Source organism: Capra hircus, chromosome 4, assembly GCF_001704415.2.
Source record: "Capra hircus breed San Clemente chromosome 4, ASM170441v1, whole genome shotgun sequence".
NCBI lineage: Eukaryota > Metazoa > Chordata > Mammalia > Artiodactyla > Bovidae > Capra > Capra hircus.
Genome location: NC_030811.1, coordinates 30,996,885 through 31,015,872, shown reverse-complemented (window position 1 = coordinate 31,015,872; position 18,988 = coordinate 30,996,885). Strand labels below are relative to the sequence as shown.

Below are 18,988 nucleotides of genomic sequence, written 5' to 3'. Positions count from 1 at the left end.
AAATTATATAATCCACAAAAAATTCCTCCATGAAAGTTGCTTTACCATCTTTTATCTATTACCAATACTAGAGCTGCGTTGCTTTTAAACCAATCAGTGTTTCCACCACAGTTTTCTATCTGTATGAAAGACTATTATTGAAACACTAAAGTAAAAGCCATGAAGGTAAATCACTGAACTCAGGTGACACTATATGCTACAACCTTATCTGTTTACAAGGATACTTGCTATATAATACGTAACAGCACTCTTTAACTATGCTGGTATGAAGTTAACATAATTTCCACTCATGTTTTTATAATATTGGAAAAGACCATGGGAAGCAGGAAGAGAAGCAAGCATAAACACGATGACAGACATATAGGTTCTAAATACATGTGTGCACATACACACAGATTAGATAGGAAAGTAAGTAGGTAGGTAAACGGAGACTCGACAAGTTTATAAATGTTATTCTAGAATTACGCCTGGAGGCATTTTCCTCTTATGTTTTACTCTATGTATTAAGCAACCACAGGTCATAGATGGTATACTAGGTTTAAGGATTTATATTAAAACTAGCAGTGGTCTTTATCTTTCCAGAGTTTGTGCTTATAATAAGGTAGATAATATAAAAGTATATTGATATTCATCAATAAAAAGGAATAAACTGCTAATACATGCTATAACATGGAGCCTCAAAATCATTATCTAGATGAAAGAAGCCAGAAGCAAAGTGAGGCTCTCTAAATGAAATGTACATAAAGGCATAAAAATATTAGTTTGGTGCAAAAGTAACCACGGTTTTGCTTTATTGAATTTTGCTATTTGATTGGAATACATTCTTAAATAAATATGGTTATATTATCCATCATTTTAACGCACATTTCTCCCTTTATGTTTTTTTGCTGTCTTACTACTGTTGTTGTTCAGTTGCTAAGTCATGTCCAGCTCTTTCCAACCCCATGGACTACAGCACGTCAGGCTTCCTTGTCCCTCACCATCCCCCAGAGTTTGCTCAAATTCATGTCCATCGAGTCAGTGATGCTTCTAACCCTCTCATCCTCTGTCACCCCCTTCTTTTCCTGCCCTCAATCTTTCCCAGCATCAGGGTCTTTTCCAATGAGTCAGCTCTTCTCATCAGATAGTCAAAGTATTGGAGCTTCAGCTTCAGCATCAGTCCTTCCAATGAGTATTCAGGGTTGCTTTCATGTAGGACTGACTGGTTTGACTTATTACTTGCTGCTTATTGCATATTTATTTTAGACTATGGAAATGATGCTAGACAAAAAGCAAATTTGAGTAATTTTCTTATTCAAGTTCAAATGGGCTGTAAAGTAGTGGAGACAATTTGCAACAACAACACCACACGTGGCCTAGGAACTGCTAACGAACATACAGTGCAGTGGTGGTTCAAGAAGTTTTGCAAAGGAGACAAAAGCCTCGAAGAGGAGGAGCACAGTGGCATAAAAAACTCATGTAGAGACTGCAGTAAATACTCTGCCTAATGATTAAAAATTGGGCAACATCTGAATAGTCCTCTTTTTTGAGGAGACCTGTTGCAGATCATACACTGGGAGAAGAGAATTCACCCCAGGCTCTCTGTTAGCTGTTCTTCCACAGATCCTTATATGGAGGTACAGATAATATACATGACTTACATACATCATAATTTAATAGATGATTTTGAAACAAGGCAGTTACCAACAAAAAGTGAGATCAATTCCAGGCAATACATCCAGTTTTAAAAAATATAAAATAATTTTAAAGAAAAAAATCTTTTCGCAGATCTTCTATGGGTAAGACTCTCCAAATAAACTAATTATGACTCCACAAGCACTATAAACATTTATATTTCAAAAACTATCAGCACAAAACTAAAATGCTGGGGAAATCATCTATAACATATATGATGAAAAAGAGTAAGAAGCTGCTAGAAATCACTGAAAAAGGACAACCAAACTGAAAAATATGGAAGAGAATATATTTTTATTTTCTTAATTGATGTATGTGAAGTAGGGAGGGAAAGTAATATACTGAAGTAGAGGAAAATCTTAAAAATGCAGATAGAAATCAAAGTTTTTTGTAACTTACAAGTAATTTTTGTGAGCCCAATATTAATAGAATCTATTAGGCCTGTGAAATAATATAATGAAGTATTGCACTGATAGCCACTTAAAATATGAGTGTGTGTTAATCACTTAGTTGTGTCCGATTCTTTGTGACCCCATGGACTGTAGCCCACCAGACTCCTCTGTCCATGGGATTCTCCAGGCAAGAATATGGAGTGGGTTGCCATTTCCTTCTCCAGGGGATCTTTCTGACCCAAGGATCAAACCTGGGTCTGTTGCATTGCAGGCAGATTCTTCACCATCTGAGCTATAGGGAAGTCCACTTAAAATATATTTGTAATAATTCTGAATAACCTTGCAAAGACCAACTGTCAATGATTGATACATGACAGTTTTAGCATATAAAGATATTGACTGTATATATAACCAATACAATCTGAACAAGTCAGTTTTACCACATATGAAAACCATAAATACAAATTTTGTTAAAATTTTATTCAAGAATATAAACAAGCAGTGTATCACACAGTGTATCATAGGTCCTTAATAATGATCCCTAAAAAAGCCTGCTACAAGAGCATAAAAGTATGCATCAATATACTGCTGACATTCTATTGCTTCAAATTATATTTAAGTTGACTGCTTCAGCCCTAGTACACATTTTTATTATAAAGCTGACAACTGTTGTTGCTATTTTCAAAGTCTGGAATGTTACCTCTTCTTCCTCTTCTATCAAAATCCAATATCCTTTAAAGTTCAGCTCAATGGGCTATATCTCCTAGAAACTTTTCTCCATTAGCATTAATCTCTGCATTCCCACTCTAAAAGCACCTTGTTTATTCCTTTAGTCACAGCATAATACAACTGTGCCTCATATTAACTAGCTGATTACCTTTGGATCTCTCTCACTTATAAACTCTCTGAGAGTTATTTTATCTATGGACAACAATGTATTACTTTCCATCTTTACAAAACAACTAACTATAGTATAATGCTACACAGGCTAGCAAAGACATTTTCTAATTGAATGAATAAAAGAATGTACCACAAGTTTCTTGAAAGAATGAGAAAACACTTATATTATTCACTGAAATAATTAAAACTATAAACTCATGAAACATAGTAAGTGGGCTAATAATTTTTTAGAGGAAAAGGTTCTGAGAGACATATTCCTAGGATATGGATAGGAAAGAGGGGATGCCACAAACCTCAAAGAAGTCATCTTGAATATAACAAAGCAATCCATACAAAGGTTCAGTGACAGAATAAGAAAGATCTTTCTTCACCATCACTCTCCAAGTGGAAACCTAAATATTTCCTACTGGCATAGACAGAATAGCCTGAAAACAGTGAAGAGAGGCTTAGCTCTCCTTTCTAAATCCTTAAAGAGATAAGTGATGACTAGCCATGCTCTGGCTGCCCTCCCGTCATGAAAGTAAGACAGCCAAGCAATTGAGAAGTCTCAACTCACTCAACTAGACATAATGCTTTAGCTTGAGAGAAATGGAAAACTCCATACCTGCCTACAACCTTCATCTCATATATAAGGTAAATCCACCATTCAGCTTTAAAATACACATTCAAAAAGTTTAGTATGCTTCACAATGATGATTCTGTTCATTTTTAACAATAAAATGGACAACTAGAATTTTACAAATTGGGGAAAGACTAAAACCAAAGTGAAATCATGAATAATTATAATTATTGTATTGTAATGATTATCTGTCTAAACTGTAATTTTAATTTCTTGAGGGTGGAAAACAATTACATAAATCTTTGAATGTCTCATGTCTAATACAACACCTGGCACATAGAAAGCTGTCAATGTTTGTTGAATAAATGCAAATGAGTGAACTGAAAAAAAAAACCCTATATATTTATTTTGTTTTAAATGCCATACATTAAACCAATACATATGCTGTAGCTTTGATATTAACTGAATATTCAGATAAGTGAGTCTAAACATATCACAGATCAGGAGTTTCCAATGTGAAGCTCAAAGGAAGCAGGGAATGAATCTTTGATATTGTATGCTAAAGTCTTTACACATGCATATGTATTTTTCTAGAGCAAGTTCTACATAGCTGTCATCATACTTTCATAAAGGTTGAAGACTACAAAACAGTCAAAACGTCTAAAGATGCATTATCAATTGTAAAAAATTAAAAATATAATTAAATATTACACACAATTTATGTAACACCAGATGTTTTAATCTTTGATGAATCAGAAAAGCTCCTGGATTATATGGAGTACCAAGAGTCATTAATCATTCAGTATTTAATAAATGCTTTTTCAATCATTTAAATGTAGAAAATGTGGTAATTTATTATTATACTTTGTGAAATTAAAAGATACTAGCTACATCATCATTAATAGGCAACCAATATTACTCATGCAAAACAAAAATATTCAAACAATTATGCCACATGAATTAATGCATAAATGGTTAAGACATTTTCATAAGTGAAAATAGCATTTTTACAAAACCAAAACTAGTAATCCAGAGTTAGCTAGAACAGTTAACAAAACAGGAAAAGATAAAGACCTGGGGCTCTATATCCTAGCACTCTAACCTAAAAACTAAATGTAAGTAAAATAGATAGGCGCTCTCAGAAATCCAATGTTGTAGACACAAGTTAGTAATTTGATTATACTGCTCAGGAAGGAGCTGCAACAGGTGTCCTTTTTCTAAGAAACTGAATAGAAGAAGTCCCCTTCTAGAATCACAGTAAAATCCAAAACTGGTCAGTTTAACCAAGCTGTTTTTTTCTGATATTGAGAATTTTTGATGGAAGGTGAGGTATGAAAATAATTTCACAACGTAAAGCATTCCTGAGGAAAGCTTGCAAGCCACAGGTGATGGGCCGTACTACATGGCACAAAAAGGCTGAGACCTCTAGGGCCTCAGAGGTGGAGAGAGAATGGAAAAAGGAGAGGTGAACAATAAAAACAGATGATACGAATACTCTGACTATTCTCTCCCTTCCTCTGGACTCAGATATTAGGAAGAATAAGCACAAACAAGAGTTGCCCCTACTCATCCCATTTGCTCTGTGAGCAGGGATTATATTAACCAAGCAAGCATCACTATACACTGTTAACAGGTCTGGATGGAAATGATTAATGGCCTGCCTCTATGCACTTTACTTAGTAAGAACAGACAATAAGAACAGAGTAAAGGTGTCTCAAGTTTAAAGTAAGTATTAAGCTATTTCTTAAAATCTGAGACAAAGTTAAAAATAAATTCCTTTATATGTGTTATATAAGAAAATATGCCCAATGTTATCTGTACAAGATGAAACACTGCATACCTAGCTCTCTATAGCCAGCTCTGTAAAGTGAAAGTAACTGTAAGGCTTTCACAGGATGTAACTGCTATAAATCTCAAAATTCCAAGAAGGTGACAATAACCTTGTCTTCCTACATGAAAGAGGCCATATTAAGTACCCCAATGAGTGATTATCAAAATAAATTTTGATGATACAATGATCTTTCAATACATGGTGTTCTCATTATCCCTGAGATATTCTTGGTTTTCATGACATCTTATCACAAATGAGTAAGAGACTGAGTATCTGTAGTCCTTTTAACACAGGATTGATGAGACCTCTGGAAGAATAAAAGCTGCAACTGCCCTGAGACTGAATACAAAGCTTAGGAAATAAAGCATGTGCAATGGTTTATTTGCACAAGATGGCAATGTGCTACAGGTCAGGTGTAATCATTATCACAGAGGAGGAAAGTCTTCAAGAAAAGTTCCAGCCAAGCAGTAAGGATGCAAAATTGCACCAAATTGCCTCTACTGCATTGAACTGAACATTTATAAAATGAATTTTAATGAAAAATTCTAGCTGATGATATGTAAGAGAGTTTTTTTCCATCTACCTAAGTTTGAGTTGCATAAAGGTAACTGTCCTCCACATAACTATTTTGTACATTAAGATGTAATATTTAGGTTGTGGCCATGTATTTGTGAAATAAGGTTGCTTTATTATCATAAAACAGGCACAGCTGTGGGTTATTCCTGTACATTTATTCTAGTACTTCTCAGTGGTAATACCAATGAAGTTGATCCTTTCCTAAACACAAAAATCAGAGCTTTCTGTCTGACTCTCCTGCAGCATGTTGAAGGATGAACTCTATCAAACAGAAATAAAAATGTAAGTATAACAAAAATGAAAAGACAGATAGTTTGCAAATGCTACTATCTTGCTATTATCTTGCTTGTAAAGATATCTCCCTACATCTTCAGACATATTTTAGAGTTTCAATGAATATATTCAGAAAAAATTGATGACATTCATTTTAAATTAGTATCTCAGAAGAAACAGAGAAATGTAGGGACTGGATATCTGAGAAACATATAAGATGCATAGAATAAACATATTATTATATAGTTTCCTAGTCCTTTCATTATATACACATGAATTAATAACACTGTCAGAAGAAAATGATTATGCTATATAAAATTAGTGTTGAGTCATCACAGCTGTTTTAAAAACAGCTATCTTTTTATTTTCTAATTTCAAGTTATTTTTTAACATAATATACTTGCTGATTGATTTACTATAAACTTTTAATGAAAAGCATTTGCAACACACGAAGTGCAAATGGTATATCTTCTACCAAGTTAGAGGAACATTATTACCAATATGTCGCTTATTCCTAAATTTGGCAGGCCAATGAAAGCCAGCGGGTAACACTCACCATTGGAAGAGGATCACAGTAACAGAATTCTCAGAATGAGCAATGTAAAATTCAGGGGGGAAAACCGAATGAGAAGAAACTACTAAAGTGAAAGTATGCATGTGTATTTTGAATGGTATGATGGGGTATGGAATGTAGACTTTGCAAAAAGGTAAAGCTGAATGAAAATATTTGAGAAATTCAAACAAAAATTTCTCTGCTTCAACCTTAGGGTTTAATTTTTTCCCCTCCTCCTAAAACAACAGAAATCAGGGTTTTCAATAAAACATCCCTTGGGTTCTTCAAACTTAGCTACCTTCTATTTCAAACTTCTTATCTCTAGATTTAATAGGCTTCACATAATCGTTTTCACATAAACTAAGTTGTACCTATAAATTAACAAACTATTTGGACCACATGAAAATAAAATTTTCCCCTATCCAACAAAGCAAGGAGTAAACTTAGAGGCCATTTCATAATAAAATTTACATATGTAATCTAATTAGGGCTTACCAGGTGGCTCAGTAAAGAATCTGTCTACAATGTAGGAGACATGGGTTCGATACTTGGGTCAGGAAGGTCCCCTGAAGAAGGAAATGGAAACCCACTCCAGTATTCTCGCCTAGGAAATCCCATGAACAGAGGAGCCTGGCAGGCTACAGTCCACGGAGTCACAAAAGAGTCAGATACAACTTAGTGACTGAACAACAATTTAATAAATTAAAGAATATTAACTCACTAGGAACACCTTAGTGTTCTCAGCTTGAGCCACAGCAGTTGGCAGACACACAGCAGATAAAGAAAATGTTTCATTACCACCACACGTTTCATATTTTTACATCTTAAAATATGGCTACATCTTAAAACTGACAGTAAAGTATAGCTTTTATTAATAATACATAAAACAATGATGAGTTTTACAAACTGTTGTTTAAAATTAGACTCAACAGAGTAATAAATGTGAAATTTAATGCTGAACTGAATTAAACCAAGATGAAAGTGCTATGTCTGTTAAATACATTAACTCTCAGAAAACTGAAATTCAGGCTTTTTGAACACATAATTTTACGTTAGTCTGTTTAAAAGTTTGCACTTTTATATAGACTAGGTTCACTTCAGTTCAGTTGTTCAGTCATGTCTGATTCTTTGCAACCCCATGAACCATAGCACGCCAGGCCTCCCTGTCCATCACCAACTTCTGGAGTCCACTCAAACCCATGTCCATTGAGTCGGTGATGCCATCCAACCATCTCATCCTCTGTCATCCCCTTCTCCTCCTGCCCTCAATCTTTCCCAGCATCACAGTCTTTTCAAATGAGTCAGCTCTTCACATCAGGTGGCCAAATTATTGGAGTTTCAGCTTCAAGATCAGTCCTTCCAATGAACACCCAGGACTGATCTCCTTTAGGATGGACTGGTTGGATCACCTTGCAGTTCAAGGGACTCTCAAGAGTCTTCTCCAACACCACAGTTCAAAAGCATCAATTCTTTGGCACTCAGTTTTCTGTATAGTCCAACTCTCACATCCATACATGACTACTGGAAAAACTATAGCCTTGACTAGATGGACCTTTGTGGACAAAGAAATGTCTCTGCTTTTTAATATGCTTTCTAGGTTGATTGTAACTTTCCTTCAAAGGAGTAAGCGTCTTTTAATTTCATGGCTGCAATCACCATCTGCAGTGATTTTGCAGCCCAGAAAAATAAAGTCAGCCACTGTTTACACTGTTTCCCCATCTATTTGCTACGAAGTGACGCGACCAGATGCCATGATCTTTGTTTTCTGAATGTTGAGCTTTAAGCCATCTTTTTCACTCTCATCTTTCACTTTCATCAAGAGGCTCTTTACTTCTTCTTCACTTTTTGCCATAAGGGTGGTATCATCTGCATATTTGAGGTTATTGATATTTCTCCAGGCAATCTTGATTCCAGCTTTTGATTCTTCCAGTCCAGCGTTTCTCATGATGTACTCTGCATATAACTTAAATAAGCAGGGTGACAATATACAGCCTTGACGTACTCCTTTTCCTATTTAGAACCAGTCTGTTGTTCCATGTCCAGTTCTAACTGTTGCTTTCTGACCTGCATACAGGTTTCTCAAGAGGCAGGTCAGGTGGTCTGGTATTCCCATCTCTTTCAGAATTTTCCATAGTTTATTGTGATCCACACAGTCAAAGGCTTTGGCATAGTCAATAAAGCAGAAATAGATGTTTTTCTGGAACTCTCTTGCTTTTTCCATGATCCAGGGGATGTTGGCAATTTGATCTCTGGTTCCTCTGCCTTTTCTAAAACCAGGTTGAACATCTGGAAGTTTATGGTTCATGTACTGCTGAAGCCTGGCTTGGAGAATTTTGAGCATTACTTTACTAGCGTGTGAGATGAATGCAGTTGTGCGGTAGTTTGAGTACTCTTTGGCATTGCCTTTCTTTGGGACTGGAATGAAAACTGACCTTTTCCAGTCCTGCGGCCATTGCTGAGAATAGGTTATATCTTTTCCATTAGCTCTAAAAACAACCCAAGTCTTTTGAATAGCGTGTTTAACCCTTTTACATTTAAAGAACTTACTCTTGCCATTTTGCTAATTCTTTTCTGACTTGTAGCTCGTTTGATCCCTCTTCTGATCTTCCTTTGTATTTCATTGATTTTTTTTTTTTTTTTTGTCATTACGTAAGGTCTGATTCCTTTCCCATTTTCTTTTGAGTATCATCCATAGATATTTTCTTTTTGGTTAACACAAAACTTACATAAGACATTTTACAGTTAAAACTGTCTCAAGCTAATAAAAAATAAACTATCACACACAAAAATGCTACACTTTTACTCTTCCCAACACATACTCTATGTCACTGATGTTACAACATTACATCGTTACCCTTTTATACTGTGTACCCACTAACATGTATTTACAGGTGGTTCTTTTATATATATTTGTTATTTAACTTCTATACCAGAATTAAAATGATTTACAAATCATCATTACAGTCTTACAGTATTCTGTAATTGGCTATATATTTACCTTTTCTATAGTATTCTATTCTTTTGTATATACTTTCATATGCTGTCACGTTACTGTTTAGCATCCTTTTAACTTCTTTATACTTAAGAACCTAAAGACAACACTTATTTTATAAATAAAACAGGCCAAAAAATCTGCATAAGTATTGTTTGACAATGACAAATCAGAATTGAGCCTGCAAGACTTAAGAGTACCGAAGGGGCTGTGTTGAAACCAATAAAGCAGATCCAGTCCATTAAAATCTTCACCCAATACCTACCAGTTCCTCTGCTTAAGTACGGAGGTTTAAAGAACTTCACAACACCATAGACATTCACAATCATGCCACCTTTAAGTTGATTCAGGGGTGTATATACATAATGTGTGGCTGGAGCCTAAAGAAAGACAGTGAACATATCAATATTATTAAGTATTTATTTAAATTTTAGAATCACGTTATGATCAATTTGTAAGTTAGTAAATTGATCTGCATCTATTTCTTTGTGTCTAAAAAGAGATGCACAGCTTATAAAGGTTACTGTATAAACTGTATAAACTAGCTTTTCTTATAAATAGCTTTAATTATTAATGTTGCAATCTATGTACAACTTTAAAAAAAAAGCAGTTTAAGAGATTTTAGTTCTAGTTTTTAACCTTAACTAGAATCACTTCAAAACTTATGGCATATATTTGCTTTTCTTATACTGCTACGAAGATTTTACTAAGGCCTAAATAAACGCAGATTTGAATACAAATGATATAAAGACATTAAAATGGTAATAAAAGAAGAAAATATATGAAATAACTGCACATAAGTTTGGAAATAAAAGGAGAAGTGATTTACAGGTGTTAGGTAAACCATTTCTTAAAATCAGCAATAAAATAATAACCCAGGAGACGTCCCTGGGATGGAAGAAGGCTTTGCCAATAGCTCTCCTCCACATCTGTACTGCCCCTAAGAAACAGGTTGGTCTTAGTCCTTATGAGAGGCTATATGGGAGACCTTTTGTTTATGTCAGAGACTTCTTCCAAGATTCAGAGGCTCAGACCTTCCAGTCTTATACCATGGCCATTGTGAAATTCCAATAAGATATACACCTGTGGGGTGTCAACTAGGGCCCAAAAGATTTTAAACAGCTACCATTATATGCTCTAGGGACTTAAGTCCTGATTAAAGTCTGCAAAGATGGGTCCCAAAGGCTTAACTCCAGCCCACATGGAAGGGCCCCTACCCTGTAATACTTTCTACCCTCGCAGGAGTCAAGATACTCAGACATGACTCCTGGATTCACTCATGAGTCAAGCCATGGGAAAAAACAGAAGAGGACACTCAGTATACCTGTGAGCCCCTGGGAGATCTTAGATACCTATTCAGGACTACAGATGAGTGTCATTCCAATGAATACACCAAAATTAAGTTTCTGGGGATAAGATTTCTCAGGACAGTTCTAAAGAGCAAACACAGCTTGGCAGGGGCTGTACTCCAAAATAGACATGAGATAGATCTCCTGATCCCTGAACAAGGAGGGACTTGAGTCATCTTGAATGAGATGTGTTGTTTCTGGGTAAATACCTCCAAGTAAGTTAGTAAAGTAATGCTCAAAATTCTCCAAGCCAGGCTTCAGCAGTACATGAACCATGAACTTCCAGATGTTCAAGCTGGTTTTAGAAAAGGCAGAGGAACCAGAAATCAAATTGCCAACATCTGATGGATCATCGAAAATGCAAGAGAGTGCCAGAAAAACATCTATTTCTGCTTTATTGACTATGCCAAAGCCTTTGACTGTGTGGATTACAATAAACTATGGAAAATTCTGAAAGAGATGGGAATACCAGACCACCTGACCTGCCTCTTGAGAAACCTGTATGCAGGTCAGAAAGCAACAGTTAGAACTGGACATGGAACAACAGACTGGTTCCAAATAGGGAAAGGAGTACGTCAAGGCTGTATATTGTCACCCTGCTTATTTAAGTTATATGCAGAGTACATCATGAGAAACGCTGGGCTGGAAGAAGCACAAGCTGGAATCAAGATTGCTGGAAGAAATATCAATAACCTCAGATATGCAGATGACCCCACCTTTATGGCAGAAAGTGAAGAGGAACTAAAAAGCCTCTTGATGAAAGTGAAAGATGAGAGTAAAAAAGATGGCTTAAAGCTCAACATTCAGAAAACAAAGATCATGGCATCTGGTCCCATCACTTCATGGGAAATAGATGGGGAAAGAGTGGAAACAGTGTCAGACTTTATTTTTGGAGAGTCCAAAATCACGGCAGATGGTGATTGCAGCCACGAAATTAAAAGACGCTTACTCCTTAGAAGGAAAGTTATGACCAACCTAGATAGTATATTGAAAAGCAGAGTCATTTTCCTAAGTTCAGAGGCTTTCATTTACTTCTGCCTTATTTACAGGTGCACGGATGAATCAAATATTTGAACTTGACCCATTTATAACAATTTTAAAAAATACTAATATCAGAGTTACTTGATATTTTTAAAAAAGTATATCAATCCTCTTATTGGTTATTCTTTCCCTAAATAACAAATTTAAATTATACCATTATGGTAGTATTCAGAATTTAAAGCCTATACCCTGAAGTTACTGTTAACTAGAAACAAAGTTGACAAACTCTGTCCAATAGAAAGTAAAGGTTTAAGAACAGGTAGAACATAAACTTTATATTAAACTTTATTAACATATTACCTTCATTCTAGTTTCACTGAGCTACAAGTAGTTTACTTGAAAAAATGGGAACCTTTTCATTGCTATGAGATAACAATATTTTTAAAAATATTGAAAAAATGATTGTAATAGAAAAGCAAAATGTGTCACAAGTGTAAAAAACTTCTTTACTGAAAATTACATAATTTATCAAATTACAGTTTAGTGTATAATAATCAGTTTTATACATAAGCTGATGAAAAGCGAAAGAAATGACTAAGATTTAGAAGTAGCAAAAATCCTAGTGTCTTCACACAATATAACTTTTTTTTCCACTTTAATTTTCTTGTGCACATAACTTTTACAAAATATAAGCAAATATTCCAGGTAACAGACAAACCAGATATTAATTATTATGCAAATATATAACTCAAATGTAATATCATCGTGTATTGAAAAAGCAGAGATTTATGTTTTCCCACTGTACTGATACTATTTCAAACTTTATAGCTAGCTATAAAGTTGCCTGAATACATATTTGTATGTATATATAGGTATGTGTGTGTGGGAGGGTGTACCTTTCTAAATTAAAATGAACATCATCTTACCAAAGACATTGATTCTGTAGAACAATCTCTTACAGATTTAACATAAACCTGAAAAAAAAAGAGGATTTATTTGTATACAAACATGTCCAATGTGATTACAGACATTTAACTGTATTAAACCTACAATCTTAATTTTATAATATTAAAGTTCACTAGAATGGCTTAATAGCTTACAAATGAACAGTGACAGTTACAAAATTGTCTAAGCTAAGCTTCAGTTTAATTCATTAATTTTAATATCCTAGGACCACACTGGTGTATATAATGCTCTGTTCAGACAAACTGAACACAACAAAACAGGTAGATGTTGGCCTGCAGGCACATGGCTTGACCCAATTTTGCTTCTCTACCTGACAGCCTTGACCAAACAGGCAGTCTTCAACTGTGTGTGTGTGTATGGTTGTGTGCATGGAGTGGGGGGTGGTGGGGGGTGGCGGTGAAGAGAGAGGGAGAGGATGAACACCTTCGTTTGTGTGGGGGGGGCGGGTCGGGGGGTTGGTAAAGAGAGAGGGAAAGGATGATCATAAAGAATGAAACAGGAGGAAATATCAACCAGGAGAAATATCAACAACCTCAGATATGCAGATGATACCACTCTAGTGGCAGAAAGCAAAGAGAAACTAAAGAGCTGCTAGGTAAGGATGAAAGAGAAGAGTGAAAAAGCTAGCTTGAAACTCAAAATTCAAAAAACTAAGATCATGGCATCTGGTCTCATCACTTTATGGCAAATATTAGGTTGGTGCAAAAGTAATTGCAGTTTTGCATTGCTGAATTTTGCTGTTTGATACTGGAATATGTTATTAAATAAATGTGGTTATGTCATACATCATTTTAATGTGCATTTTTAGCTGTGGTTTTGCTAATGACTTACTATTTGATGTTTATTTTATATTTATTTTAGAATATAGAAATAATGTTAGACAAAAAGCAAAATTCAAGCCAACTTTTTTATTCGAGTTCAAAATGGGTCACAAAGCAGAGGAGACAACTTTCAACATCAACAACAAATTTGGCCTAGGAACTATTAACTGCTAACATACAGTGCAATATGTTAGCAGTGGTTCAAGAAATTTTGCAAAGGAGACAAGAGCCTTGAAGATGAGGAGCATAGAGGCTAGTGGTCAGAAGTTGACAACCGAGAGCAATCATAGAAGCTGATCCTCTTACAACTATACAAGAAGTTGTCAAAGAACTCAGTGTTGTTCATGCTATAGTCATTTGGCATTTGAAGTAAACTGGAAAGGTGAAAAAGATCAATAAGGGGTGCCTCATGAGCTGAATGAAAATCAAAAAGATCATTGTTTTGAAATGTCATTTTCTCTTATTCGACACAATAACAATGAACCATGTTTTAACTGGATTGTGACGTGTAAGGAAAAGTGGATTTTATATGACAACCGGTGATGACCAGCTCTGTGATTGGACCAAGAAACTCCAAAGCACTTACCAAAGCCAAACTTGCACCAAAATAAGGTCGTGGTCACTGTTTGGTGGCCTGCTACTGGTCTGATCCTCTACAGCTTTCTGAATCCCAGCAAAACCATTACAACTGAGAAGTATGCTCAGCCAATCCATGGCTGCAAAGCCTGCAGCCAGCGCTGCTCAACAGAAAGGGTCCAATTCTTCTCCACAATACCTGACTGCACCAACACTTCAAAAGTTGAACAAACTGGGCTATGAAGCTTTGCCTCATCTGCCATATCCAACTGACTACCACTTATTCAAGCATCTCGACAACTTTTTGCAGGAAAACACTTCCACAATGAGAAGGAGGCAGAAAATGCTTTCCAAGAGTTCACTGAATCCCAATGCACAGATTTTTATGCTACAGGAATAAAGAGACTTATTTCTTATTGGCAAAAATGTATTGATTGTAATTATTCCTATTTTGATTAATAAAGATGTGTTTGAGTCTAGTTATAATGATTTAAAATTCACAGTCCAAAACTGCAATTACTTTTGAACCAATCTAACAGAAGGGGGAAAAAGTGGAAGCAGTGACAGATCTTATTTTCTTGGGCTACAAAATCACATGGTGACTGCTGCCACAAAATTAAAAGATGCTTGCTCCGTGGAAGGAAAGCTATGACAAACCTAGATAGTGTATTAAAAGGCAGAGACATCACTTTGCCAACAGAAGTCTGTTTAGTCAAAGCTATGGTTTTACCAGCAGTCATACATGGATGTGAGGATTGGACCATAAAAAAGGTTGAGCACCAAAGAATTGATGCTTTTGAACTGTGGTGCTGGAGAAGACTGTCTAGAGTCCCTTGGATAGCAAGGACATCAAACCAGGTAATCCTAAAGGAAATCAACCCCGAATATTTATTGGAAGAATTGATACTGAAGCTGTGATCACCTGATGTGAAGAGCCAACTCATTGGAAAAGATCTTGATTCCAGGAAAGATTGAAGGCAAAAGAAGGGGGCAAACAGATAATGAGATGGTTAGATAGCAGCAATGACTCAATGGACATGAATTTGAGCAAACTCTGGGAGACACTAGAGAAAGGATCAGACTGGAGGGCTGCAGTCCATAGGGTCAGAGTTGGACAAGATTTAGCGACTGAACAACAACAACAGGAGGAAATCAGTTTCACCTAAAAAGGGGAATCTGATTAATTCAAGGTAAAAATCAAGCAGACCATCAAAAGAGGATGACAGTACAATTGCAGAGAATAGGATCAGGTTTAAACTTATCTTTAAGGGATATTATGTTTAGAATGACGTCATTTAGAATGACATCATTCTAAACATAAAGCTAAGAAAAGGAATTCTATTTTCTAAACTTAAAATATTTAATTACAATAATTCAGTCAGACAAAATAGTTTATCTGCAGATATACAGAAATACTTCTATTCCATCATTTTAGCTCATTAAAATCATAAAATGATTAGACTAAAAAAGTTGCACACTTACATAAACAGTTGATTTGAAGTTCTCAGATGCTTTCAAAAATAAGCAATGTTTACCATCTCTGCTTGGAGATGAAGATGCTGACAAAACAACAAATCCAGCCACTGCAATGGTGTCCTATATAGAATAAAATAATTTAAAACCATCAGTATAACATAATTCTGAAAGCCACATAGATTTTGATTTTTATTACTATGTAAAAAAGGAAATCATTTCTGTAAAATGGAAAACAGGTTTCCCTAAACTTGCTTAATGTTTTCTGACTCTAAGATTTAGAATACCATCTCCTACAAAAATGAGTATCAGTAATGCAGGCATAGACAAGTACAATGCCTCTCTGAATGGACCAGGAAAACACTAATTAAATAGCATAGAGATTTTTATTTATCAAACAGAGCAACAAAAATGAATGTTTATCTCACTTTATGTGCATAAATACACATGAATAAACACAATGAAGAGATAGTGATGAGCCAACAATATTAAGCATGGATATTAAATGAAACTAAATCTCAAGAGAGACTACATGGAGAAACACATGTCATTAGTGCAAAAACTCCATATTGTTATGAAACTAACCTGTATATAGATGTAAGGTAGAAGGCATTAATAAGAAATTTCCATTTCTATACTAAAAAGAACAAAGATATTTTCTTTCCACTCAGGTTTATAATAGTAATAAGTCAATCTTGATTTATTCCTGCCTCTCTCATTTTTTAGTTAAATTTCCCTGTTTTATTTCCCAAATACTGGAACATCCATATTCAATGAATTTTGTCTTGCTCTATTATAAAAATATATGTATATATTTTTTACCTTACTCTTCTAATTTTAACACCAAAACCTTAAGATATATAGAAATCATATATAGAAATCCTTGAGCGTTAGGCAGTTTCCTTCAATAATTTTAATCTCTACCAAAAAGAAGTCTTCTGCATTACTGATTTTTTATTTACAAGAGTATAGTGTCAATTCCCAGGATTCTCTATTTAGATCCATTAACTGGGCCATGAGCACCTTGAAGACAAAGTGGTGTCTTATTCTGCTTTGTATTTAGAGGGCTTGGCACAAAGTAGGCCCTCTGTAAACTATCCATGAATCAAAGGAAGGATCATAAATTGTCTTTCTAAAGTCTCTGGCTCTATCTAGATATTTTAGCTGCGCAAATTTCTCCATCTTATTTTCTTCAGGTGAGACTGCAAACATAATTGTGTCTGCGCTGCTAATGCTATAGCTAAATGGGAGAAAATTTTCCTTCCCACCGAAGATTTTCCATTATCCTGTTTTAGGGAACTCTAAAGACTCCTTCAGGAAAAAATAACTTTTATAGTAAAAAATATGAAATTTTTTCCAATATACCTTAGAACAGTATACTCTGATTTAAATTAAAACAATATTTTTGCCAAAGATGTGAAGTTATTTAATCAAACTAACAGAAGAAAATAAACAGAAGTAGGGAAGTCACTGGTTTGTCAGTTCTATATTCTCTTCAAAATACAAAAAATAACCCATCTCATATTATTTTCTATTTTACTTTAAAATGTCTTAAACATAAACCTATATACTAAATGAAAACGTTAGGGGTAGAGATGCATTTTTCTATTTTTCTGTGTAAACTAAACTTTTAAATAAAAAATATTTCTTTTATGATGGCAAAAAATTTTAAATAAAGAGATAAATTATTAAAAGCAGGACATAAGTATTCATAATAAAACTTCTTCCAAGTGTATTCTATTTTAACATTAGCAACACAACTCAAAAAAGTTACAACTTTTCCTGTAACATATAGTCAACAAAATGGAAATAACCAAAAATAATCTAAGAAAGGAAAAAAACATGTCTAATTTATTATACTTTTTAAAAAATTTTACTTTTAATTTTCATTGGAGTATAGTTGATTTACAATGCGTTAGTTTCGGGTGTACAGCCCTCTTTTTGGACTATTTTGCCATATATCACATTACAGAGTGCTGAGTGCTATACAGAGTGCTGTGCTATACAGTAGGCCTTCACAGTTATCTATTTTACATACAGTAGTGTGTATATCGGAGAAGGCGATGGCACCCCACTCCAGCACTCTTGCCTGGGAAATCCCATGGACAGAGGAGCCTGGTGGGCTGCAGTCCATGGGGTCGCGAAGAGTCTGACATGACTGAGCGACTTCACTTTCACTTTTCACTTTCATGCATTGGAGAAGGAAATGGCAACCCACTCCAGGGTTCTTGCCTGGAGAATCCCAGGGACAGAGGAGCCTGGTGGGCTGCCGTCTATGGGGTCGCACAGAGTTGGACATGACTGATGTGACTTAGCAGCAATGTGTATATGTCCATCCTAATCTCCCAATTTATCCCTCCCCCATTTATATATATTTTTATATATATATAATAAACGTGTGTGTCGTATGTTCAGTTGCTTTAGTCGTGTCAGACTCTTTACAACCCATGGACTGTAACACACCAATCTCCTCTGTCCATGGGATTCTCCAGGCAAGAATACTGGAGCGGGTTGCCATTCCCTCTTTCAGGAGATCCTCCTGGGATCAAACCCACGTCTCCTGGATTGCAGACAGATTCTTTACTGCTGAGCCACCCGGGGAAGCCCTATAAACATGAATTTATGTTTAATTTACACATATAAATTGCACTGAAGGGGCTTGGTGATCTCATCCCAACTGAATTTGCCTGTTTTATCTCCAGATACTGCCATTCAATACTACATAAATCATATTTTCTTAAATATCTAGTGCTTTTCCACATACATTTTTAGAATACTCTGAGCCCCCACTAATAATAAATAGCATTTTTCTCTTCTGCACGTATCTATCTATCTATCTTTGAAAATCTAGGCTGTAAATGTTTCTTCCCTGTGAGGTTTATCTTAGATTGTACACCAAAGAAGGAAGAAGGAAAATTAATTCTTCCTTCTTCTAAACTCTCCTATACATCATTTAAATATTTTTTATATTCTGTGTTATTTATAAACTTTCTTAATATTTTTACTGCCCTTAAAACTCTGTCAGATCTTTGGGACAAAGAATGTCTTATCCATATGACTACTTCATACAAG

At 35.1% G+C, this 18,988-nt stretch overlaps 1 protein-coding gene across 5 annotated transcripts in view; it reads right to left on the bottom strand.

Annotated features, from left to right (window-relative positions):
• The window catches only part of POT1 (protection of telomeres 1), a 98,694-nt gene that overhangs the window by 59,926 nt on the left and 19,780 nt on the right, over positions 1-18,988 (bottom strand). For 4 of the 5 annotated variants that reach the window (XM_005679414.3, XM_013963439.2, XM_005679415.3 and 1 more), the window contains 3 exons: positions 15,926-16,039; positions 13,007-13,054; positions 10,016-10,130 (listed from right to left, as the gene is read on the bottom strand). In XM_005679414.3, the coding sequence (XP_005679471.1) occupies positions 10,016-10,130; positions 13,007-13,054; positions 15,926-16,039 (277 nt within the window). The remainder of the gene's footprint in view (positions 1-10,015; positions 10,131-13,006; positions 13,055-15,925; positions 16,040-18,988) is intronic. The other variant, XM_013963440.2, reaches the window with a different exon arrangement.